Source organism: Astatotilapia calliptera, chromosome 2 (assembly GCF_964374335.1).
Source record: "Astatotilapia calliptera chromosome 2, fAstCal68.1, whole genome shotgun sequence".
In the NCBI taxonomy this organism is placed as follows: domain Eukaryota; kingdom Metazoa; phylum Chordata; class Actinopteri; order Cichliformes; family Cichlidae; genus Astatotilapia; species Astatotilapia calliptera.
Window position 1 is genome coordinate 33463815 of NC_137423.1, and position 25915 is coordinate 33489729.

General features: G+C 39.3%; 1 protein-coding gene across 3 annotated transcripts in view; it reads right to left on the reverse strand.

The window, feature by feature from the left end:
• The window catches only part of macrod1 (mono-ADP ribosylhydrolase 1), a 157974-nt gene that overhangs the window by 12981 nt on the left and 119078 nt on the right, over window positions 1-25915 (reverse strand). For all 3 annotated transcript variants that reach the window (XM_026143656.2, XM_026143655.2, XM_026143653.2), the window contains 2 exons: window positions 6998-7119; window positions 3119-3149 (listed from right to left, as the gene is read on the reverse strand). In XM_026143656.2, coding sequence (XP_025999441.1) covers window positions 3119-3149; window positions 6998-7119 — 153 coding nt within the window. The remainder of the gene's footprint in view (window positions 1-3118; window positions 3150-6997; window positions 7120-25915) is intronic.

Below are 25915 nucleotides of genomic sequence, written 5' to 3' on the forward strand. Positions count from 1 at the left end.
TTCCACTGAGTGCATTCATTGCATATGATGTAAACAGCACCACAGGTTGTCAGCAAGGCTAGTGCTAGTGCTGGAGGAGGCAGAGAAAATGTGCAGCTTACAGCAGTGCTGTTAAATATTAGAGGATGATTTTGAGCAAATCTGTGCAAATTCGCACAGGAAAAAAAAAAGCTCAGCCAACTAAGCCACTTTATTAGGTACATCTGTTCAGCACATATCTAATCAGTCAATGTAAATGCAGCGACTCGATGCATTTAGCTTTATAGGTGAAGACACCCTGCTGAAGTTCAATACCAAGCATTAGAATTAGAAACTGCTGATCTACTGAGATTTCCCCACACCACCATCGCTAAAGTTTTCAAAGGATGGTCTAAAGGAGAAAAAGATCAAGTGAGCAGCAGATCTCTGGGTGGAAATGCCACAACTCCTGCAAGCAAAGAACAGCAAACTCACACTACAATTCGCAGGGGCTCTCCGATCTCAATCCAATAGAGCACCTTTGGGATGTAGTTGAACAGAGGGACTGACATCATGGACGTGTACCTAACAAATCTGCACTAACTGTGTGATACGATCATGTCAATATGGACCAAAACATCTGAGGAATGTTTCCAGCACCTTGTTGGATCTATGGCACAAAGACTTATGACTGATATGCAGACAAAACAGGATGCAACACAGGATTCACAAGGTGGCTGCTGGGTGTCAAATTAATGTAATTTGTGTCCATATGGGTCTGAAAAACAAGCCACAATGTCAACATAATAAGCACCAAATTTGAAATGTCAAATTGACTTAAAGGATCAGGGCAGTTTTTGGTAATAACCACAAAGGATCAGTCATGAAAAGTGTAAGATCCTGTGGAAACAGCCCATAAAAAGTCCCGTAGAGCTGAATTACGTCTGTCCTGATTTCTACTGATTGGTTTATATTTACATGCAATACCAGTGAAAAGCTTAGGCACACTCAATCATTGAAGAGCATTTCTTTATTTTTAATTGATTTCTACATTTTTTAAAAACAAAACAACATCTGCTGAATTCGTCAGTGACCTACAACACAGTAGGTTGAGCTTTCTTTCTAATGCTGATCCAGGAAATTGTACCACATATGTGTATTGGGGTCCTGGATTATTCTACTAGTAAATAAACGATTGCGATGAATCATCAATAGCCAGTGAGAAGAAAACTAAACCACAGACGCACCTGTAAAGCCACTAAACGATTGATCTTCCAAAGCAAACATCACTGATATTCTCATAAATTTTCAACATATTTTAAGAAATTTACTTTTTTTTTAATCACACTGGCTTCATGCTCACTCTGTACAACAATCAAAAGAGTGTAATTTTGTGCATTTGTGCATCACGTTATCTTATTAAACATAAAATGTTCTGATACTGTGACGCACAAATAATTAGAAACATATCTGCCCTCAGGTGTGTCTGAGCTTTCGATTGGTACTTTTGTTTTTCTTTGCATGTAAAAGTAATCTGTCTGGTTTAGCAGTAGGAGAGTTCAGTGATTTATTCAGTTTCAAACGGCTGCAATTGAAAACAAATCTGCCATCTTTAAGCCATAGTTCCACACAGAAAACATACCAGCGTATGAGTATCATTTTTAAAGAATGGTCTCATATTTTAGAGCTGTAACTTAATTCCTATTAAAGCATTAACTGCTCCTCATCAGTGTTTTATACACTCTGTAATCTAACGAAATTGGGAAAAACAAATGTGCCTGGCAGGCAGTTTCAAAGATTGGGGGCTCTACTGAAAAAACAGCTCATTTATAAAATTAAAATGCAGGAAAATAAACATTAAGTGGTTTATTTCGGTACCACAAATTTAGTGCAAAAACTGAGCGCGAGCACCGATTTAATCTCAGAGCTTAACTTGCACACCACTGGATGTGAAGCACAGCGTGGAACACGTTTCCCTTTTTAATATTTAATCAAAACCAAAATCTTTCCTCCAACCTTAACTCGAGTGTTTTAGTAATCTCTACTTTACCACATATCTGACGCAAGAGGCAACCTGAGGAGAAAAATGTTGCTAATGAACATAATCAAGGATGCAATTATATTCCCTCCAAAAATGTATTTACCGTCCTTATTAGTAAAGTAAGTAAACTATTTCGCTTATTTCCCAGCAGAGGTCTTCTCACCTCCGCTGTAATGAGGTCTGCTCAGCCTTATTGACTGAAACACCAGCAAGCTTTGCAGGGCCTTAAAGTGCAGCTATAATAGTGGTACAAAGTCTGGGAAGAGGTGTACATCATCTGTGTTACTACTAAAAAAAAACAAACAACAAACTACTAGTGTGACTGCCTGCCAGGCACATTTGTTTTTCCCAATTTCGTTAGATTACAGAGTGTATAAAACACTGATGAGGAGCAGTTAATGCTTTAATAGGAATTAAGTTACAGCTCTAAAATATGAGACCATTCTTTAAAAATGATACTCATACGCTGGTATGTTTTCTGTGTGGAACTATGGCTTAAAGATGGCAGATTTGTTTTCAATTGCAGCCGTCTGTCTGTAGAGACACAAGCTGCTTATACCTCCTAAAGTTACATAATTTGTGTTACTGCTTCAACACCCTGACCTACAAAACACTCAAGAGGAAAGAAACAGCGGGACAATGACAAATAAGCAGAACAGGGAGGAAGACAACCTGGAGTCAACTGGGAATTTAGCCTTTTCCTCTTTCCAGCAATGACAGAGAGGTGTCAACAACTAGCCCTCACAGCAAAGCCACCCTGGGGTGTGTTTAAGCACTATCCTTGACTCTCTCCTGCCAGCGTGAAGAGGATTACAGTCAATATAACACAATCTCCGGCCTAATCTATCTTAATCTGCCGCTCTTAATCCAAGGCGTTAATCTGAGAACCACCTCTGGGTCGGGGGAGATCATTTGACAAGCGGCACCCGGAGGCTCGGCGCTCTGGTCAAACAGGCAGACTGACAAGCGTGTGATGGAGAGCACACAGCGTGTACAGTGAATGAAGACAGCAGAGAGGAAGTGTTGTTGGTGATCAATAAATGTGAAATAAATGATAGAAAACTGACACACAAACACAAAGTGTAGGAACAGAGGAGACACACACATGAAGGCACTAACCGTAGATTCCAGTTGAGATGCAAGGGAAAGCCTGCAGAGTGAAGAGGAAAAACCAAGTTACAATGTGCCGCAGGTCACATTTAAAACATTTATCAGCTCCATGTGTCACTCTGTTATGTTCTAATGCATTCAATCAATCCACCCTCCAATTTAAACACAACACATGATAATGATGAAGCAAAATCATTTAGAAATCAAACGCTCCTTTTACATACGTGTTTAGACAGTAGATTCAGTACTTTGCTAAATCACCTTTTGCAGCAATGCATTATGAGTTCTTGGGAATAATCCCACAAATTTGGCATGCTTTTCTTTTCCAAAGCTCCTTTTCATTTTGACAGAATCTCTCATGCTCAGTGAAGCTTAACGGGAAGCAGTGGTGCACAGGCGTTTTCAAGTGTCTCCTGGGATGCTCCTTCAGGTCCAGACTTTTGGTTGACTTTCCCACACCAGAGCTGAGTTTACTTGGTAATGTGCTTTATATTCTTGCTAAGATGTAAACTTCTGCCTGAGTCTGAAATCTTATTGTGGAAAAGGTTTTCACTCAGTATTGCTCTGTGTTTTTTGCATCCATCTTCTGCTGCCATTACTGTGTTTGACTGTAGGAATGGTATTAATTAGGCGATGCTCAGTGTCCGGTTTCCTGCACACAAAGCGTGGGGAATTGTGGCCTAAGAATTCAATCTTTATTTCATCAGACCAGAAGTATAAGAGTCAGGTATCTGACAAAGCAGTCTGTTGGTCCAAGGCCTGACAGCTAGAACGCATCATCAAAGGCTGCCCTTCTTTTAGACACATCTAATCTCCATAAAGGAACTCTGGATCCTAATTATCATGACCTTTGAATTATTGGTTACCTGTTCACGCAATGCCTTCTTCCCCTATTCCTGATTTTGACAGGATGAGTGTTGGTGGTTCCAGATTTCTTTCATTTTCAACCAAATTCAACCAAATGCACCCTGACAGTGCTTTAGCACAAAAACTACATCGAAAAGTGATCATTTAAAAGACAAAAAAACAAAAACCCATCTCGCAGATCTTTGGAAACTTTATTTTAACTGGTATGTGTATATATTTCCTGATTTTGTCCAATGACTTCAAAAAGACAGATCATGCTGTAGGCATTTCAAGGATCACTGATAGACGTGGGATGCTTAATTACGTGTATCATGACAAAGGCTCCAAACAAAATGGAAAAAAAGACTCACTCTTTTAATTAAAAACATACACACACTTTACAACCTTGTTTTTGCTTTGACATTGTGGAGTACTGTGTGCAGACTGATGAGAGAACATGAACTGAAGAAGAGCATGAAACACATCAAAATGGGGAAAATTTTAAAAGATCTGACAACTTTCTGAAGAGCTCATCATCATCATCACACACACTCTCTGTATGTCTATCCTTCTGAGGACACTCGGTGACATAATGCATGGCCTATCCTCTCTACTTAACCTTAACTAGCATAAACCAAAGCCCTAGAAGCAACCCTTAACATAACTCAAACCTGACGCTAAACCTGAAGCTTAAATCCGGGTCTAAACCTTTGACGATGTGTCAAAAAGCAACTTTCCCCAAATCTCCTCACTTTCAAGGTCTACAACAAACTGGTCCTCACAAAGGCAGCCATACACGTACACACACGTAGCACTGCACAGAAATCACACTCTCTGCTGGATCCCGATGGAGTCTTTCTCTTGATTGTTTTTTATGGCAGCCTTTCTTCAGCCTCTGACTTTCACATCTATTTAAAGACCAAACTGTTGATCATCCTTTGCTGACGAGGCCGAGCAGGGAAGAATTCTTCCGTCAGCTTCGGCCGTGCTAGTAACACTAATCAGACATCATTACAGTAATTACGATGGTGGGTATACAGACAGCCACTGAGGAAACAATCACTTTATACCGTAAGCTATTACCGGTATACTTTAGGAAAAGAACTTAAAAAACTTCTTGTGTCCACGATTTTGTGGAATTGGTGCATTTTTGCAACAGCTACTTTTTAATGATGCTGGTGAAAATGAAGCTTTGAATGGAAGACTTGCTGCAGTGCTAGACAGATTGTGGGCTTGTAATTGTGTCATATTAGTTTAATACAACGCTAAATGGGCTTTTTTCCCCACCAATGCTGTGATTGAGTGGGAGATCCTTCCCAAACAACAGGACAAACAGGTAAAAGTTAACAGGTAAACAGAGTTGTCACCCTCTTCTAAGAGCTCACACTGCTTTTTACACAGTAAGTGTTGCTGTGTTCTGGCAGCTGAATGCCTTTAACTGTGTTGTCTGTGTTGTCTTAAAAACCATCCTCTTGTGAGTTAACACGTGGGCTATGAACCATGACATTTCCAGTTTGAATCATCGTTTTATTCCATCTCTCTCACCTGTCCTCACCCGTCCGCACTCATTATTAACAATAGCTGCAAAAAATCTGCAGCAGATTCATTATTTCAGGTTCCCGACAAAGCGAATGTGAGCGAGGGAATTGTTTAAAGTCTATTTAGCACCACATTCCCTCTTTTGCATCTCGGCAAGGTAAAATAGGTAATTTGGTACTGAAAGTATTTAACCTTGGATTTAGTTTCTCTAAGTTGCCCAATTAATCACTTCAGATTAGCTTTGAAAGCATTTTTTCACAGCACAAAGACAACTGGGGATTTTGTCTCCGCAGTACTTAGATTGCATCTGATTGAAAGAGGCATGTCTTTGCAGCTGCTTTGGACCGCAGGACAACTGCCAAAACCAAAAACTTTTTTTTTTCTTAAATTGGACAAGCAGACAAGCATAAGCAGGCGGATGTTTTTAAGACAGACTGGAACAATGTCGACTTGTACTTTAGTATAAAGTTGCAGCAGAGCCAACAGTTACATTTAAGTCATGCATTATTTCCTGCACTGTAGGTGATTTTGCTTACATTGCTGGCAGACTCACCAGCAATGAAAAAACAATGACAAGAAGAGACCACAGCAGAAGGTAAATGCAGCTATTAACAGAAATAAATACATATTAAAAATCAAAAGGATTATAACTGTTAGTCAGTGAGGTCCGTGTTTGCCAAGTCTGTGCAACACCACTGGTTCTCCTTTGAGTCAAGCAGCCAGTAAACTTCAAGTCTGGCAGATTTCCAACCTGTTGTCAAATATGCCAGTACAAGCAGATGTCTGGATGCTCCCCAGGTCTCCAGATCTGTTCATTTAACCAGACTGCACAGCTTAAGACTCAGGGTGAAGGCAACTATGCCTCACAGGTTCTCTGACACCTACAATAAACAAATAATTTGAAGTTTTGTGAAAATTGCTGTTGCTATGAAAACTTCGGTTAAAAAAAAATCCTGCAACTGATGCATTTAAGTCTGTTTCAAATCCTGTTCTTTACTAGCGAAGCTACTAATGTTCTGCATGAATCTTCACACTGCTTCCATGCTCCTGTTTTCTTCAATTGCACCTCTGACTTTGTTTTCATGTTGCTTTGGTGCTTTTCTTTGGCTTTAACACTTCGTTCTCTGTGAAACCTCATGCCTGGTGTGTTTCATGCTACCTTCTTACAACTCACACTCCTACCTCTTTTCCCCTTCCTCCATCCATCTCAGTTTGAACACTGTATTCTTTGAAAAATCCAATGCGATCATTTTTTCTGGCTTGGGTTTCTTTTTTAACTATAGCACCCTGTCATACAGTCATGACTGCTTCACCCGTCCTTTTTTTCTTCCTACCAATGCTTCTTTTGTATTCGCTTCTTTTGATTTCTTCTTTATTCGTGTGTCACAGTCTTCAGTGCATCTTTTTCTTTACCTTCTTTTACTTTTAACCTGACCTCTCAATCCTCCTGCGTTACCCCGTTTTCAGCATCAGTTCAAATTGCTGTCTCAAATTCATTCTCACCACAGAACGAGCACCATTTTCGGTCGCCGTCTCGAGGCTGTTTCTGTAGCACGATCTTAGCGCGTTCTTCTCCTCCTCTCCAACTCCGCCTTGTGCAATCGGCCCCACTGTGTGAATCACATCTGCAGAGATGGGAGGAAAGAATTCTTTACACAGTGTCAAAGGTATGAAGCTACTGTGAAATAAAGGTAACAGGACAACTGCAAATAAAATACAGTTAAAATTTATAGTTTTTATCAGGGAACTATTTTAAATATTATTAATAAACTCTACTGTTGACATTAAAGTCCTTATAAAACATGTTTTATATCCCCTGACAAAAGCCTGAAAAATGATGCTTACTGTAAACAGTGTTCGTGATCAGCTGAAAAGTAGTGCACTTTCTGTGCCAACTAGCACCAACACTATAATCTTTAGATCTATCCATGTTGATAGTATGATAAAACGTGCCCATCATCAGAAGAGTGGATGACCAGAACTGCTGGTGCACACCAAGAGGCCAACAGTGGATACATTTGTGGTTTGATATTCTGTTTAGCATAGAGGTGCAATTTTGGAAATTGCCATCCATTTTATTTCCGGATAAAATAAACCGTGAACATCCTACATGAAGCGATGAGTGGGCTTCGAGGGCTTGAAGAAGATTACCAGCCTTCCAGGTGATGCAGGTTAGCCGTGCTCCAAATGAATATTGAATGTTTCTTTGTGTTCATGTACAGGAACATGGCAGTAACACCATAAGTCTAATTGACGCAGCTAAATGGAACACCTCTTGTATTTTAGCCATTGCTTCTGGACTCCAAACAGCTTCTATTTAAGTGCTCTAAGCAAATCCAAAAGCTTGTAACTATAGAGCAACATGTCTGTGGCTGTACTCTTCTACTGAGGAGTCTCTTTCTTTCAGTTAGGAAAACAGAAAACACAAGATGACCTTCATTTTAACATTGCAGGATGGTTTTCTTAAGTAATGAGCACAATGAAAAACAAAACAAAGTCTACTTTTTCACATTTCAAACAGAGTTTCTACGTGGCAGAGTTTCCCAATATCACCGTTTTATTCATCATAACTTCAAAAATAAATAAATCAGGCAACCGGCTGGATGTATTAAGCTTTCAAAAAACCACCTTCTCTGTCAGCTCACACTGTGCACTGATCGCACTTCAAGCAAGTGTAAACTCAGATGCCTTCCGTCTATATAATCCAGCTCGTCTGTACACGATAGTCATCAAAATTTGCTTTAACACACATTTAAAATACATCAACTAAAAATCAGTGTCAAGTTGCATTTGAGCTGATAGCAAAAAAGCATAAAACATTTTATACGGATATATTTTTTGTCACCAAACTGTACACTTCTTTTTTCTTTCCTTGCCCCACTGTTATTGATTGTGCTGTCTCTGATGGCACATTAGCCATTAAAGTTTGACAACATGTCGGCCTTTTGTTTACATTTTTTACCTCTACTTGACCCAAGTCTTTTATTTTTATTTCTATTTTCTACATAGAAAATCAGCAGGGAATTCATGTTTTGTGGACGATCGTTAAAAAAAAGAAAAAACTCCCACTCTTGGCATACTCATTTAACCAAAGACCAATTAAATAGTTTTACCCAGGAAAGTATACATTATGCAAGGTTATCTGTATTGCAGCTGCGCCTTCTTTCCCCTCCTCCTGAGTCCCGAACATGAAGTTGGAAATGAGGCAGAATGTAAACATGCCATTAATAAATTGCACTTCCTGGTTTCTTTGTAAGTTGCACCTTGCTGGTACCAAGTTTTTTCTTCAGACCTGCCATAATTCTTTGTGGTATGAATTCAACGAGGTGCTAGAAACTCAACTGACATGAATTATGTGAATCTTCTGTTCCAACATATCCCAAAGGTGGTCTGCTGGATTCATATCTGGTGACTGTGGAGGGCATATCAGTGCAGTGAACTCACTGTCACGTTCAAGAAACCAGCTTGAGATGATTTGAACTTTTTGAACTATCAGAAGATTGTGCATTGCAGTCATAAAGGGATCGGCATGATCAGCAGCAGTACTCGGGCAGGCTTTCACGTTGTTTTAGCCAAATTCTAACCCTACCGTCCACCTGCTGATGCAGAAATCAATAAACCTCATGACAAATAAGGTTATTCCAATCTTTTGTTGTCTAATTTTGGTGAGCCTGAATTGTAGCCTCAGTTTTTTGTTCTCAGCTGACAGGAGTGGCACTCGGTGTGGTCTTCTGCTGCTGTAGCCCATCTGCTTCAAGTTACAATGCTTTTAGCATTCAGAGATGCTCTTCTGCAAACCTTGGTTGCAACTAGTGGTTATTTGAGAATGCATTCTCCTCTGACCTCTAGTATCAATAAGGCTTTTTCACCAAAGTAACTGCAGCTCACTGGATATTTTCTCTATTCAAACCCTTCCCTTTGAACACTACAGGGAGTGCAGAATTATTAGGCAAATGAGTATTTTGTCCACATCATCCTCTTCATGCATGTTGTCTTACTCCAAGCTGTATAGGCTCGAAAGCCTACTACCAATTAAGCATATTAGGTGATGTGCATCTCTGTAATGAGAAGGGGTGTGGTCTAATGACATCAACACCCTATATCAGGTGTGCATAATTATTAGGCAACTTCCTTTCCTTTGGCAAAATGGGTCAAAAGGAGGACTTGACAGGCTCAGAAAAGTCAAAAATAGTGAGATATCTTGCAGAGGGATGCAGCAGTCTCAAAATTGCAAAGCTTCTGAAGCGCGATCATCGAACAATCAAGCGTTTCATTCAAAATAGTCAACAGGGTCGCAAGAAGCGTGTGGAAAAACCAAAGCGCAAAATAACTGCCCATGAACTGAGAAAAGTCAAGCGTGCAGCTGCCAAGATGCCACTTGCCACCAGTTTGGCCATATTTCAGAGCTGCAACATCACTGGAGTGCCCAAAAGCACAAGGTGTGCAATACTCAGAGACATGGCCAAGGTAAGAAAGGCTGAAAGACGACCACCACTGAACAAGACACACAAGCTGAAACGTCAAGACTGGGCCAAGAAATATCTCAAGACTGATTTTTCTAAGGTTTTATGGACTGATGAAATGAGAGTGAGTCTTGATGGGCCAGATGGATGGGCCCGTGGCTGGATTGGTAAAGGGCAGAGAGCTCCTGTCCGACTCAGACGCCAGCAAGGTGGAGGTGGAGTACTGGTTTGGGCTGGTATCATCAAAGATGAGCTTGTGGGGCCTTTTCGGGTTGAGGATGGAGTCAAGCTCAACTCCCAGTCCTACTGCCAGTTTCTGGAAGACACCTTCTTCAAGCAGTGGTACAGGAAGAAGTCTGCATCCTTCAAGAAAAACATGATTTTCATGCAGGACAATGCTCCATCACACGCGTCCAAGTACTCCACAGCGTGGCTGGCAAGAAAGGGTATAAAAGAAGAAAAACTAATGACATGGCCACCTTGTTCACCTGATCTGAACCCCATTGAGAACCTGTGGTCCATCATCAAATGTGAGATTTACAAGGAGGGAAAACAGTACACCTCTCTGAACAGTGTCTGGGAGGCTGTGGTTGCTGCTGGACGCAATGTTGATGGTGAACAGATCAAAACACTGACAGAATCCAAGGATGGCAGGCTTTTGAGTGTCCTTGCAAAGAAAGGTGGCTATATTGGTCGCTGATTTGTTTTTGTTTTGTTTTTGAATGTCAGAAATGTATATTTGTGAATGTGGAGATGTTATATTGGTTTCACTGGTAAAAAGAAATAATTGAAAGGGGTATATATATATTTTTTGTTAAGTTGTCTAATAATTATGCACAGTAATAGTCACCTGCACGCACAGATATCCCCCTAAAATAGCTAAAACTAAAAACAAACTACAAACTACTTCCAAAAACATTCAGCTTTGATATTAATGAGTTTTTTGAGTTCATTGAGAACATGGTTGTTGTTCAATAATAAAATTATCCCTCAAAAATACAACTTGCCTAATAATTCTGCACTCCCTGTAGAGATGGTTGTGTGGGAAAATCCCAGCAGATCAACTTTTTCTAAAATATTCAGACCAGCTTCAATCACCTTGCTCCCTGTTTCTGATCTTCAGCAGGTTGTTTTCACCGTGTCTACACGTCTAAATGCACCGAGTTGCTGCCACGCAATGATGGCTGATAAGATATTTGCATTAACAAGCAGTTGAATCTGAGTACCCAACAAAGTGGCTGGTGAGTGTCTATTTAAGGTGATCCAGTGTTGCTATGATATGTAGGCACTTTAAATCAGTAAAATAAGCCGATTTTAAACTAGGTTTTCTCAATATTTCTGGACTTTTTTCCCCTCACTTTGATTTCTGTGATGATTAATGAGGCTCTGAACTGTGAGATCACAAATGCATTTTTACTATTTCAATCTAAATTTCCAGAGGGTTTAACATTTGATTTTAACTACAGAGCTGGAAAGCTTTGAATCTACTGCTGTCACTGGTTTTGATGCCGCAAGCAAATCATTTTTTCTGGGTGTTTGTCACAGCCTATGGTGTCGTATGAAAACAGTTTTTAGTACTACCATTATTTACCAAACCGAAAACGGTACACAGCACTTTTTTTACATTGTCCTCTCAGCGAGTCCACAGCAACACCATCTTTCACTGTTTCCAATTTGTTTTGTGTGAAATATTTTTTCATGCTTTTCAGTCATGTAGCCGTAGCTCGACTAATTGATACTGTCTCTGTCAAGTTAATTGCTGCAGTTTTACTCTATGGTCTCAGAAAAAATATTTAAATTTGTGTATTTGATTAAATAAAGGCTAAATAAACTGAAGCGTACTGACGTGAAGGTTGAGGAAAGACAGGAGAGGCAGAGAAAACAGGAATACTAGTAAACAGAAACCAAGTGAGGAACAGAGACTGCTGTCGGTGAGCTGCGGTTTAACCGGCCTCTACACGCCCACGCCGACACCACCACACATTCTGATGAGGCTCAGCATGTTGCTCAGCTTGAATCCCAGCGGTGTCATAAGACCTGGCTGGACCACCGCCTCTACACGAGAACACACACAAACTGAAAAGAATCTCAACAATACAAGGCTTTTTTCTTCCATCTAGTACCACGAGACACCTTTTTTTTTTCTTAACAGGCTCCCATGAGGTGAAATAATCTCTGATTTTTTCCACCTCAGATCAGTTTTGACACTTGAGTCTTGAATAAAGTGTGGACTGACCTGCAGATTTCACTCACACCAGACAGCTCAATCACAGCCTCAAACATGTTCACTGTTCATTAAAAGGGGCCCTGTTTTTTTATTATTATTATTTATTTTTTACATCCATCTAGGACAAGTTATTTGTCACATGCCCTCACTAACAATGTGATATAATATAAAGGTCTGCTTGTCTATTTGCAATCTGGCTGTGCTGGGTGGATTGATACTGAAATATTGACGTTTCCAAATCCCGAGATTCCTGTCTTAGAATCAATTCTAATTAAAAAAAAAAAAAAATCCATATCTAAACTCAGTAATTGGACATAAATGTGTATTTAGTTGTGTGCTGGGGAAGAAATTCAGCCCTCTACTCATCCAGTGGGACCAGCCTGTGGGGGCGGAGGTGGGTGCTGGGGTCAGTGGAGGGTGAGGGGTGATTACATATTGTTCATGATGTACAGTAGACTGGTCTCATGCCCGCACAGAGAGAGTGAGGAAAAACACAGAGAGGGCTGATAAAAAGCAACAATTATCACTGACTGCAGCAAAGCAACCTGTGTCTATCCAGGCTACAGTTTTATGAGTTAATGTTCCCGTCATTATTAACCCTTTAATTTAAAAATTTCAACCCTATAGCAATATTGGGGGATATTACAAGATTGTTTTATTTGGTTGCATTTTATGTGTTGCGAATCAGGGTCAATTTATTTTCAATATATGATGTAGGGTAAAAAAATTTTTTTAAAAGAACTGAATTGAATTGATTGTCCTCTCCAGAGTAAAGGTGCTTGTACCAAATATTGACTTTCAAATTCATAAAAATGTTATTACCTTTACTTTCTGTCTTTTCATGGATATGTGTTTTAAGTGTGTTGCAAATATTTCGAGAAATCACTATATTTAGTTTTCCAAGCAAAATATAAAAGAAGTGAAGGGTGCCTAATAATTTTGTATAGTACTGTATATATATTCATTAGGGCATTATTTACTTATTTTATCATGCATTTCTTTCATTATAATACAATATAATTAAAAACCAAGCCTGTGTTTTCTCCTCTGATCTTTTACAGTAGTTAGTGCAGATTTGGACGCTCCATAAATGTTAAAGAGGTAAGTATTACTTCTCAGTTGCAGTGAATAGATAGACGAAAATAAACAGTAGAAAACTAAACTGAAGAAAGAAGAAGAGAAATAACAATTTAACATAAACCAGTGACACTCCGGTGCCTGATCAACCCTGGCAGGTCCTCCCTGGATGAGGGTGTCCTGTGATAATGTCCGAAACACCCGATGAATCCAAGGTCAAATACTGACGATGTGTCCCAAATTTTAATATGATAATCTACATCAGAGCTCTAATCCCTAAACCTAACCAAGGAAGGAAAAAATGGCAGATAAGCTTGGGTAAAAGACCAAAAGTTGAGGCACACAACGATGTGTGCCAGTGGTAACGTTTCTGGGCTGCCTTTCCTCATAACAGCCATCCCTCAAGATTTTCTCCATTTAAAGCAATGCATTATCAGGGATTGTAACACCTAGTCCTTTTACTGAATCAGTGTACTGAGGTACAGCAAATATAAGTTAGTTTTATTATGCCGTGTACTGAGGTTCAGTCTGTCTGCCAGCCCAGGGTAAAGAGCACCTACACTAACAAGATGATTTAAAATTAAATGGGTTTAGTCTATATTTTTTTAAAACTTTTTAAACATTTACTGGCAATGGGGATATCAGCTTGGGTGTTACTTGGCATTAAAAACAAGATTAGCGGTATCACACAGCCACGCTCACTCCTAATTGTTTAGCTTTAGACAAACCCAAAATCATTAAAAATTCTCTCCAGGTTTTGTGGTTAAGAGACAAGAAAAGAAAGAAGATGTAAAGCTTTAGACTTGACAGAAGTATAAATCAATACAAAACAAAAAAAAAGTGCACTTAAACAGTCTAATTTTACCATTGATTCAGTGAGTAACTTATTGCACTCAAAGCACGCCAAAGGGCAAGCCGAAATTTCAAGACACTCCTGAATTCATATCCATGGAAAGTGAATTTTTGTCATCTGACATGTGAAATAGACCCAGTCCAGCTGAAGACAGAAAACCATTACTTAGTGTTTTTTTACAGGACTGCATAGAGTACTGTAAAAACACAACTGTAAGACTTGCAGTTTACACAGTACTGCCAATGAAAGTGGCTTTTTCATTTATGTTTTCTTCAGGTGTTGGATTGATGGCACTGGTTGTGGTTTGCGGGATCCATTCTCCACTTCACTCCGAGGCAGGACCTTTGATGCGTGTCACTCTCATCATTCGGTAATTGTGCAAATGGATTGTGGTTCCTTTTGACAGATATTAGGAAATAAAATATATAATCTGAATGCTGACTAGTGTGTTTTATGAGAGGCCCAGACTTCAGTGTAAAATTAGGTTGCAGGCTGACAGGAAACTGCACGCCTTTGCAGAAGCATGGTAATTGCAGTAGAAAGTGAAACCAACTAGGCTGTTTGATCGAAACTTAAAGTGTGGTGTGACGTAGAGAGCAAGTATATAAATAACTAGGCTTCCGTTTGTGCTTCAGACCTGGGGTAGTGTGTTTTGTGTTCAGGTCTCCATATCCAGATATGTAAAATAAAGATCATTTTTAAAGTAAAAGGACCACTTTTGAGCCGTGTCTTTCTTGGCCTGAAAGAATCCAAAAGAACCAGAATTTAACACAGACATGTCTTTAGGAGATTTCTGGTGGAAATGAGGTCATAGGAAGTATTAATACGGAAAACTAACAATTTATTCATGATGTTTTGTGCAGTTGTGTGCTTTACGAATATTAAATATTTGTCACAAGAGCCAGTGGCACACCTATAGTTGCCTCAGAGAATCCAAATATAGAACCTGAATGGTTTCTTGAGCCTGGATTTGTTCACATTTGTCAAAAAGGGAGAATAAAAAGCGTGTAGAATTGGAAGACTTGGCTAGTCCTCTCACTCCAATGAAAAGAAAACCGTAACAAGATCAATTATATTTTATAATTATTAATTAATTATAGACAGAGGCCGTTTCTATGATTTATTTCTAGATTCATTCATCAGGCACTGAAAACTTGAACAAAACTTCACAAACGAGAACAAAAACAAAAATCAACTCACTCCTGCGTGCTGGACTTTTCTTTTCACGATTCAAAACAAAATGAGTCTAATAATTAAGCGACTTAATATGGACCTTAATGCTGCTTCAGTCACTCACACAAAACAAGCCACAGATTGCAGAGCACAGAGGAAGCCCTGCAGAACCTCTTTAATCGGACCCTCTGAGGATTGGAGGCCATTAGGCAGAACGATTTAACACAGTGTTTGTGACTTTTTGAAATATGATCTCGTGATCTTTTTTCAGAAGCAGAAATTCATAACAGAAGAATGAAATGTGCGCTTCTACCCATTTCCCCGATGCCCTCTACAGACTTATTTGTGGTTAGAAATGGTTGTAGCTGTATCCATCGACAGCTAACCAACATCAGTGAAGGATTGGTTAGTCATGCAGGATCTGTTCATTATTCGCAGGCAGAGGAACGGAGCTCAGCCTTCCAGAAAGAAGGAAACTGCAGGGAAAGAGGCGCAAGCTGATTTGAATCTCATACCACTTTTTTTAAGAGGGAAACATTCTGAAGCCTGAAGGTATATTAAATGGGGTGTGATGTAAAAACACCCTTTTGTCACTCATTTTAATGCTTCTCAGTGCAAATGCATGAACTGAAATGTGTGATATCAGGCAGAGTGACTGATTAGCTGGGTGCAGGCCAGATTAGAAGCAGCATGGCACAAACTTGTCAGATTTCAGGCCTTGAAGTATATACAGCATCTTTGTATTTCATCATACAGGTCAGAAAGTGGGAGTTTTGATCCACTGACTGAAATCAAAGAACAAACAAGAAACTTTTTTGGTTCAGCATTTTCAACATACCGAATTATGACCGAGACTTCCTGTGCAAGTCGTACTACTTGTAATTTTGTTCTATTACCGTGTTTTTCCTTTTAAAAAAAAATGTTATGTAAAGGTTTAAAAAAAAAGGGTTGTTTTTTTCAAGAAACAAAGAAAATAATTTTTATTTTCACATATCTGAAGAGCATTAAGGGACTTAAGCCTACAAAAGCTAGTGCAGTGAAGTTTGTGAACATCTGTGCGCCTGTGCTTATTATTATTTTATATCATGTAAAAAACTAAACATGTAGAAATCACATGACTAAATACAGAAAATGTAAAATCTATATATTTTTTGGAAGTAAAAGTAACTAAAATGGAACTTAAAAAGCTATATAAGGAATAAAAAACCCTGAATTTTAATACAGTTGAATTTAACACTAACAGTAAGGTCAAGGCGCTTTATAATGACCCTACAATAGAGCCAGCTAATAATCTACAGTTTAAATAAACCATAACAAATATATTTCATAATTACATTAATTTAAAAAAAATGAAATTTTATATTTCCATTATCAGATATCAACATGCATTTACATGTCATTTTATTTAATTATTTACCCCTTAAGTTTTAATTTGACACAGCTGCATTAACTGTTCTTCATTTGGAGGAAGAGCAACAAGGTATAAAAATGGCACCTAAAATATAATAAAATATAAAAATAAAATATCACCTGTTATCAGAACATCTTCTGGCCCTCAGCAGTTCTTAAAATTAGGTAAATATAATCTCAGATGAGCTACAATGACAGTCATTTATCATACAGGAAAATGGGGAAAATATGAAATGAAGAGATTAAGAAACAACCAGCTTCTGATAATCAAATGCACATGATTATGATCATCAAGTGTGAGCACCTCCATAAAAGCAGATGTTTTGGCAGTCTGCTTGTCTGGAACAGTAAGTTATGCATTACAACAATGCCAAAAAGGAAAGACATCGGAATGATTTTTGGAGAGGCAATCATTACTCCCCATCAATCTGGGAAGGGTTAAAGGCCATTAAAAACAAAAAACAAACTGAAGTCCATCATTCTACAAAACCGTTATTTACAGGTGGAACAAATTCTAGATAGCTGTCAATCTTCCCAGGAGTGGACGTCCAACAATTTCATCCCAAGGTTAGACAATATATAAAAAAATGGCTGCAAACCTCAATGAGCTGAAACAACTAGTAGAAGAGGGGGTTAAAATTGCTACAACTGATGTAGTTATGATAAGTTTAAATTATTGATGCTATAGGTGTTTCTACAAGCTACTGAATTATGAGATATACTTGGTTTAACACACACTGCCTACTCATTTTGCTTACACTAATATTCCACATGTTGTTGTTCATCTGAGTTTGTATTTAAATAATTTCAGAAGTTTCATGTGTTAGAAAAAAGTTACCTCTTTACAAAGCCTGAAGATAAAGCGCAACATTAACATTCACTTGATTTGTTTACTGAGTATCCGCTTTTCTTTTAGCTCTGTTAAGGTCTTTATCATTTCCTGGGGGAAATATATGGTTCTTTAGCTACTAAGTACTCCCTATGTTAAAGAGCTCAACTCCAATGTTTAAAGCACGACAGATATAGTACAGCATGCTTTTTCAACAGCCTTTAGTGTTAGCTGAAAATGGCTCTATATAAATGGTCAAAGTGGGGCATAACAGCAAAGCTGTAACCCACAAAGCCAAAACAATGAGCTAAAAGAGGCTAAAATGCTAATTGAGCCCCTTTTATATTAACCAGGCTTTATTTGATGAAGTATTGATTATACCAAGATTGATTTTCAATTCTAGGCAAGCAGTGTGAATATGTTCACTGTTGTATGTGAAGGTTTTGTCAGTGTTTTGATTTGCTTTGTGTCTTCTTTTTTTTTGTACCTGAAAGGCAACATTTCAAACATGTGCCTTTTCGTGCCCATGTGAACTGTGCAACTGTTTCAGCAGACTACACTCCTCCTGCAATCATTAAGCTGAAGACGAAGAGCTTTACTGCTATGGCAACTTATGAAAAACTGAACGCTGTGATGCCTCCGTGTGCCCCGAAGACCAGAAGCGTGTGGATGAAAGTCTGTACCACAGCCTGATATGGGAGTCCTGCTTGCAGTGGACTCCACAGATCTAGAATGAAAGAGAGTTGTCTGAGTAACGTGACAGTCCTTCAACAAACTGCTCACTAATGAAGCAGAGTGCAGTCCCTGAGAAATCACTTAGTCTGAGTGCATGAACCCACACAGAAGGAATAATAAGTGCTCCAATCAAAGCCTGTTTATGTATTACCATGGCTATTATAAACCAATATTCTCCTATTGCATAGATTATCAGAGGATAAAGCTATAGTGCTACTTCAAAGTTTGTCAAGCTTTTATGTTTCTCTAAATTACTTTATAAACCAAAAGACAAAGGTTCTAAAAACAGAATTAAAGAAAACCCAACTAAACAACTGAGAGAAAGCATGACATACTCAGTGATTTATTTACTGAGGAAAATTTGCCAATATTACAAATTTGTTAGAGGATCAAGTACTTTTGCCCACAAGTTTAGCAGTAAATTTGAAAGTGACACATTAGTGGAGATTTATGGTGACATGAAAAATTAGAGTTTTGGGGATTTTGGAAAAAGAGTTATTGATGCTCCTCAGGTTGGAAACCATTACAAAACCATTTTGTGGTCCACTAAAACAACCAAGACAGGTGTGTGAATCACAGATAGTATAAAAGATGGATGTACAGTTGTGGTCCGAAATGTTTATACATGTTAATGGTAATTTTTGTCTTTTAATGATTTCTTTAAAGTGTTCTTTCTTTCTTTAAGATGATAATTTGGTGACAGTGGGAAAGAAAAACTCCCTTCTAACAGGAAGGATCCTCCGGCAGAACCAGGCTCAGGGTGGGGCAGAGAATTAAAATAGTATTATGTTTAAAAAAAGAAATGAAAATGCTCCTCTCCAGCATAAGAACTGGACCCAGTAAGTTCATCTCACTGGTTTGACCAGTTTCAGGCCAACATCAATGATAAGAACAATTCTGAATTACACAAACCAATCTTAGAGAACAACATCAGGACATCTTTCTGTGCCTTCAACCTCAAAACAAAGAGAGTTGTGCACCAAGATGACAGCCCTTATTTTTAATCAAAGAAAGCTTAGAGAAGAACAACGATAAACTTTTGGATTGGCAGAGTTCAAGCCCTCATCTTCACTCAACAGAAATGGTGTGGAGTGATCACTTCAAGTGAGGAAACATCTCATAGATGAAGCTGTTTATATCAAACAATTGCCCTTAATTTCTCCAAACCAGTGTGCAGGGCTGATCAGCAGTAACCAGAAATGTCTGATTGGAGTTATTGTTGCACTAAGAGGTCACAGGAAAGGTTGCCATACTTTTTCCCTGTTGCAGATATGTTATACTGCATCATTTTTATAAATGGATACGTTTCTCTTCTCTTAAGTGTAACATTTCATTTCTTTAAATCATTTAATTATTTTATTTGAACAGCTGTCAAACTTACAGTCACCACTGTGCATCACTTCCAACATATTGCTTGAAATTTAAGGTGGTTATTAAATACACCAGCAACAGAAACACTTTAATGTTGGCTTCTGGACACTAACAGCTCGAGCTACGGCTCATTGGGTTTTTAGGGTGCATTAATGCAACATTAGGCTTTTGTTTAAGAGCAAGAGCTCGAGTGTTAATGTTTTGTGTGTTTGTGCGAGTGACAAATCATTACCGCAGCTTCTCGGCAGCAATGATCCTTCAAGAGGTGGCGTGGGGCTAATTCATACAAACATCTGTAATCTGCAAAGGGAGGATTAAACTTGATAACCCTGATGATTGCACATCTCCCGCCCATCTTTCCTCTCAGTCCACATTTGCTCCAAATCTCAGCTCAGAGACGATGCTGAAGCTCATTCCAGAGTTAATCCCCCGCCAGTCACTGTTTGCAGTATTTTCAATAAGCACCGGCTGCAGGCCCATTAGCTGTTAAGTACCACAATATCAGCCAGCAACAACAATATGCTCTGTGGACTCTGCTATACTTCTTCTACATTATGTCTTCACCAGCCTATCGATAGAAAACCCAGGCAAAAATCACACATTTAACTTTGGTAATCCACAGATTATTTGAAAGCGAGTCAGCCTCTTAAAAAGAAGTGTCACTTGCAGTGAGGCATGACAAAGCAAAGCAGTCATCAATATACTGAACTGAACGACATCTCAAAGTTTAAAAAAAGACTCCCAGGAGAAGGACAAAGGGCTCGACTTAGACACTGATACTGATTCAAGTTAATTAACAGTCAGCGGTTAATATAAAAATACATATTAATATTAGAACAGTCACATTATTGTGATCACATGCTGTACTGTATACTCACTGGCTACTTTGTTAGATGCACCTGTTCGACTATTTGTTAGTGCATTATCTACTGAATCAGCCAATCACACGACACCAACTCAATGCATTTAGGCTCAAGTTTAAACTGTTCATCAGGATGAGGAAGAAAGGTGATTCGGGTCACTCTGACTGTGACAGACATGCTGGTCTGAGTATTTTAGAAACTACTGCTGGGATTTTCTCACTCAACCATCTCTAGTGTTTACTGAGGTTGGTGCGACAAAGAGAAAATATCCACTGGGCGGCAGTTCTTTCTGTGAAAATAGCTTGTGATGTCAGAGGTCAGATGAGAATGGCCTGACTGCTTTGGGTTGATAGGAAGGTAAAAGTAACTCAAATATCCACTTGTTACAACAAAGGTATGCAGAAGAGCATCTCTGAAATGCACAACACGTCAAAGCAGATAGGCCACAGCTGCAGAAGACCACATCCGGTGCCACTCCTCTCAACTAAGAACAGAAAACTGTGGCCACAACTCAGGCAGGGTCGCCAAAATTGGACAATAACAGACTGGACAAATATTGTCTGGTGTGATGAACTTAAATTTCTGTGGCAGAATTTGAGAGTTAGAGAGGAGCAGAAAGTGCTTTGAGTGCTCAACTGAGTAGAAAGACACCATATAAGTCCCAGCCCATCTATGGACAGTTGCTTCCAGCTGGATACACACCATGCCATAAACATCAAACCATCTCAAACTCTCAAACAAATCCTAGACCAGTTTTTAGACATGACAATGAGTTCACTGTACTCAAATGACCTTTACAGTTATCACATCTCCATCCGATAGACCACCTTTGCGGTGGAACGGGAGAGTCACATCATGGATGTGCTGCAGACAAATCTGTAACAACTGTGTGATGTTTTCACATCAATGTGAACCAAAATGTCCCAGGAATGTTTCCAGCACCTTGTTGAATCTGTGCCATTAAGAATTAAGGCAGTTCAAACTCAGTAGAAGCAAAGTATACCTAATAAAGTGGCCAGGAGTCAGCTTATTAAGCTGTAAACACAATAAACACTGATGTCGTGGCAAAGCGTCAGCTAAATTGACAAGCATGATGATACAACACAGGCGTGGAAAATCACAAATAATCCAACCGATTCTAAAAACAGTGTGCGGTTAAGCACTGCATTAATGTGTCACCCTATTTGCTATCCATGATTTGAGTCATTAGATCAGAAAAATAAAATAATCAAAAATGTCTCTTTTAATTTCCCCGGGCCCAAGATGATATTTATTTTTAAACCCAAAAAGCCAAGAAAAGCAGAAAACATTCAAACAGAGGCTCAGGGGCTAAAACACGGAATTTGTGATACCTAATAATTGAATTAAATAATAAAACAATTATCAAAACAGTTCTGACTTGTCAGTTTTCAAAAACCCCCCAAAAAAACCCCCCAATTTTCCCGCTTAAGCTCTAAAAATACAACAGTTGTTAATCACAGCCTCCATAAAATTATTAGTTCAAACAGCACAAACAGGAAGAATAATAAGATGAGATCAAATCATCACATTATCACTTGGCTGAAAGTCAATAATCAGCTTTACTTGTTGTTTATCAGGCTTTCTACAAGCCTTATCTCTGTTTTTTCTCAGTAAAAGCCTGATGTAAAAATTCATCTGAATTCTGAGCTCATCACAGACACTGCTCCATCAGCCCCGCTTTAGCCTCTTTTCACTGGCTCCCAATATAGATTAGAATAAATTTTAGAATTACTTTATTGATTACTTTCAGTGCTCTTCATGGCCTTTTCTATTTCCAGGTAAAGAAAAAAATTTAATGGGGACAGTGTTTGTATTCAGGAATTCAAGCACCTGCCTGGAGAAATAACGAAATCCGACTCTAACTTTTAATAAAATATAACTTAAGCCACTGTTGTTTTGCACTGTTTAAAACATTACGATTGCATAAAAATGTTATGTAACTAACTGCTGTATCTTAAATACCCTGCATTGAGCTGTTGGGACATGCTCAATGCAGCAAGAGCGAGGAGCAGAGGAATAAGATATACAATATGTTCAATAGAATACAAGTATACAGTAATATACAGTAGGATAGTGCAAAATATAATATCAAATAAATAAATAAATAATAATTTTATGCACGGATGTGAGAAATGGCACGTCATTAAAACTGCAAATTCAAGAGCTCCCAAGAATTGGCTATATGATGAATCACCACTGTGAATCATCACTTGGTGGGCAATTTATAGTGTTTGAGAAAGCTGCAGATAATTCTTTAAATCCCAGCAGAGACTGATCAGAAAGTGCAAAGTTGTTAAAATGAAACGCTCACAGACACTGTTGTTTAATTACTAAACACGCACGACCGGAAATAAAACGACAAACACAATGGAGTGCAATGCAAACATAATAAAACAGTCAGGCACACATTTGATCGCCACGCGTGTTTGTGCACGGGCTGTGCGATTGTTGACGTTGTCGTGAGCGTGTGTTTACCCACTAGTCCCGTAGCGGCACGCGGCGAGTGCGTGGTATTCTCAAAGAATTGTTCAGCCACGCCAATGCATCAACGGAGCCTCCAGCGGTGACTAGGATCACAAATCGGCCCTGTGTGTGTGTGCATGTGTGTGTGTTTTTGTCGTACTGTACGTGTCGTCCCGATTTGGTTCAACAGTAGGTCACTTGCTGGTCATCCATCTGCATGTCATCAGTTAAATGTCACTGCTACCACAAACTTGCAAGCAGATGCCGCCACTGTTTTTTCCTAAAATTGAATTGTAATCTATAATTGCTGTGGCCGTTTACCCTCATTGCTGAAGCCGTCGTCTCCTCCACTCGTCTCCCCCCTCCTTTCCCCATTTTCGCTTCCATCCATTCTTCCTCACTTCCATCTTTCTGCTTCACTTTCCTCTTTTGTCCTCCCTCCCTCTTTTGCCATTACCTCATCCACTCAACCTCTGCTTGCTCCTCCGTGCCTCCATCAGCTCCTGTCTTTCTCCACCTCTTTTCTTTCATATTTTTCAGTCCCTTCATCCCTCCCATGCCTCGCTTTTCTTGCCCCATTTGTTCCACCCTTTCCTCATCCCTCCATTATCCTCTTTAGCCCTACATCGTTGTCTGTCCCCATGTCCCTGTATTAGATATTCCCCTTCACAACCTCTTCCCTGCTCCCAATCTCTCGCTCTCTCCCCTCCTTCGGCTCACTCTCTCCGTCACCTGAGGTAGACAGTTCTGTCAGGAGTTGGCCTTATTTACCGCCTCTCTTCGCTCCTGTTTACATTATCGATCGGCAGGGTTGCTTTAGTTCCACCATACATCAACATCCCCACACTCCCCACCCCAGTGTTACGGCTGCTGGCTCACATTACTCTGAAACACAGAGTGGAGGAGATGGTAGGGAGAGAGGAGGAGGTGGTGGTGGTGTGGAGATGGAAAGCTAGCGAAGCATGTTAGGATGTGCGAGGGATTTATGTTTGAAGGAAAGAGTGTGGTGGATAGTGCGTTTTGGAGCGTATGTGAGTGCGCGTGTGAGGAGCAGTGTTAAAAAGACAAATTGGATATGTCTTCTGAAAGTGTGTGTGACTGACAGTAAGAGAGTGGTGTGCGTGTATTTAACATTCAGAACCATACACAATCGCCTTCTGTGAGTGCATTTAGTTTCGCTAACAGATGAGGGATTTTGAATCCTCTGTCTGTTAATTTAAAAACGGGCACGTCTGAAACATGCAAAAGAATGTGGAAAATAAAACATTGTATCCATTCAAAACAAACATTAACATGACACGTCAACAGTCACCTGGGAACTAGCTGTGGACGGGAGTGTCTACCACTTATACAATCACATGAAACACTGAGTACATCTTTACGGTTAAGCAGCAGCCAGCTACTGTTAATCAAATGCACTTGATTAACTGATCATCAGCAGGTGTAACCATCTCCATAAAAGCAGAGGTTTTGGCAGTTTTTGGCAAGCAGCAATCTGAAAAGGGTGTCCATCATTCTACAGTGAGAACAATTTTCAATTTTTCACTAGTGGAAAACAAGACAGTGGTCAATCTTCCAAGCAGTGGACATCTCAGCAAATTCAAGTTTAGATGATGCAACAAAGAGCAAATAAAATCAAAAGCTACATCTCAGACTCTCCAAACTTCAGTTAGTATGTTCAATGTTAAACTCAATGACAGTACAATCAGAGAGAGACTGAACAAGTTTGGTTTGTTTGGAAGGGATGTCAGGATAAAACCTCTTCTCTCTAAAATGTGCATGGCAGCACAGCTTGGGTTTGCAAAGCTGCATCTTAAGAAGAAGACGACTTCTCAGGACCTCTGGAACGATGTCCTCTGGACAGACAAGACCAAGGTGGAGATCTCTGGACATAATGCATAGCACTACCTTTGGCAAAAGCTAAACTCTGTATATTTGGGCTTGTTTTGCAGTCACAGAAGGCTATTTGTTAACAGCTAAATCTCATCTGAAACTGGTTCATGCAGTGGGACAATGATACATGGCACAGCTGCAAACCTCAATGAAAGGAAACAACCTTGTAAAGAAGAATGGAAAAAAATTACTTCATGATGCAAAAGACTGATAAAAAAACGATTTTCTTAAGTTACTGCAGGAGACATTTATAAGCTACTGAATTAGAAGTTCTACGTAGGTTTTCTCAGGACTGTGAAAACCTTATTTTTCATGTGACTTTATCCAATTACTTAATCCTATTTGTCCCTTGAGGATTTAATGGCCAATTTGAGGTCCCTGTGCCATTTCTTGGCCACACGTTGTGCCTCATCTTTGCCAACTCATCCTTCACACGTCACTTTTGCGCTTCCAGGTTTCCAGGTTGTCCATCTTAACAAACTCTTTGGGATGCAGTTTCTTCCTCTCCAGCTGCACTTGCTGATAAAGCTGTGTAATTAGGTTTCCTACACACTGAAACCCCTCACCTGTTATACATACTGGCGCCATGAGTGTTGTATATCAACACACGTCACTCGAGCATAGGAGGTGTTAACAAATATGTCAAGCTTGTCTTCGTAGCTGCTAGAAAAGATGGTAGCAAAAACTTCAAGCTGCCTGAAAAAGATCCACTGATTGCCTTTTAGTGTATGTGCTGTGCTTTGATAGAGATAAAATATAAAAAACAGCTCCAGAACAACAGCAGTGCTCGCATACTTTTGTGCAACAGTGAAATGATCTGTATTATTGAACTGCACTACTAAATAAACAGTTATTTTCTTCAGTGAACTGAGCATAACATGCATGTTAGCAACAATAAGAAGAGCAGTCTGAGACAGCATTCCTTTGCCAAGGCTAAAAAAAATCCCCCCCACATCCTCCACGTATGGAGTTCCTGGATCCACAAGTATATATTTTTTGAGAACATCAAGATGTCTCCGAATTTTCCTTTCTCCAGACTGATA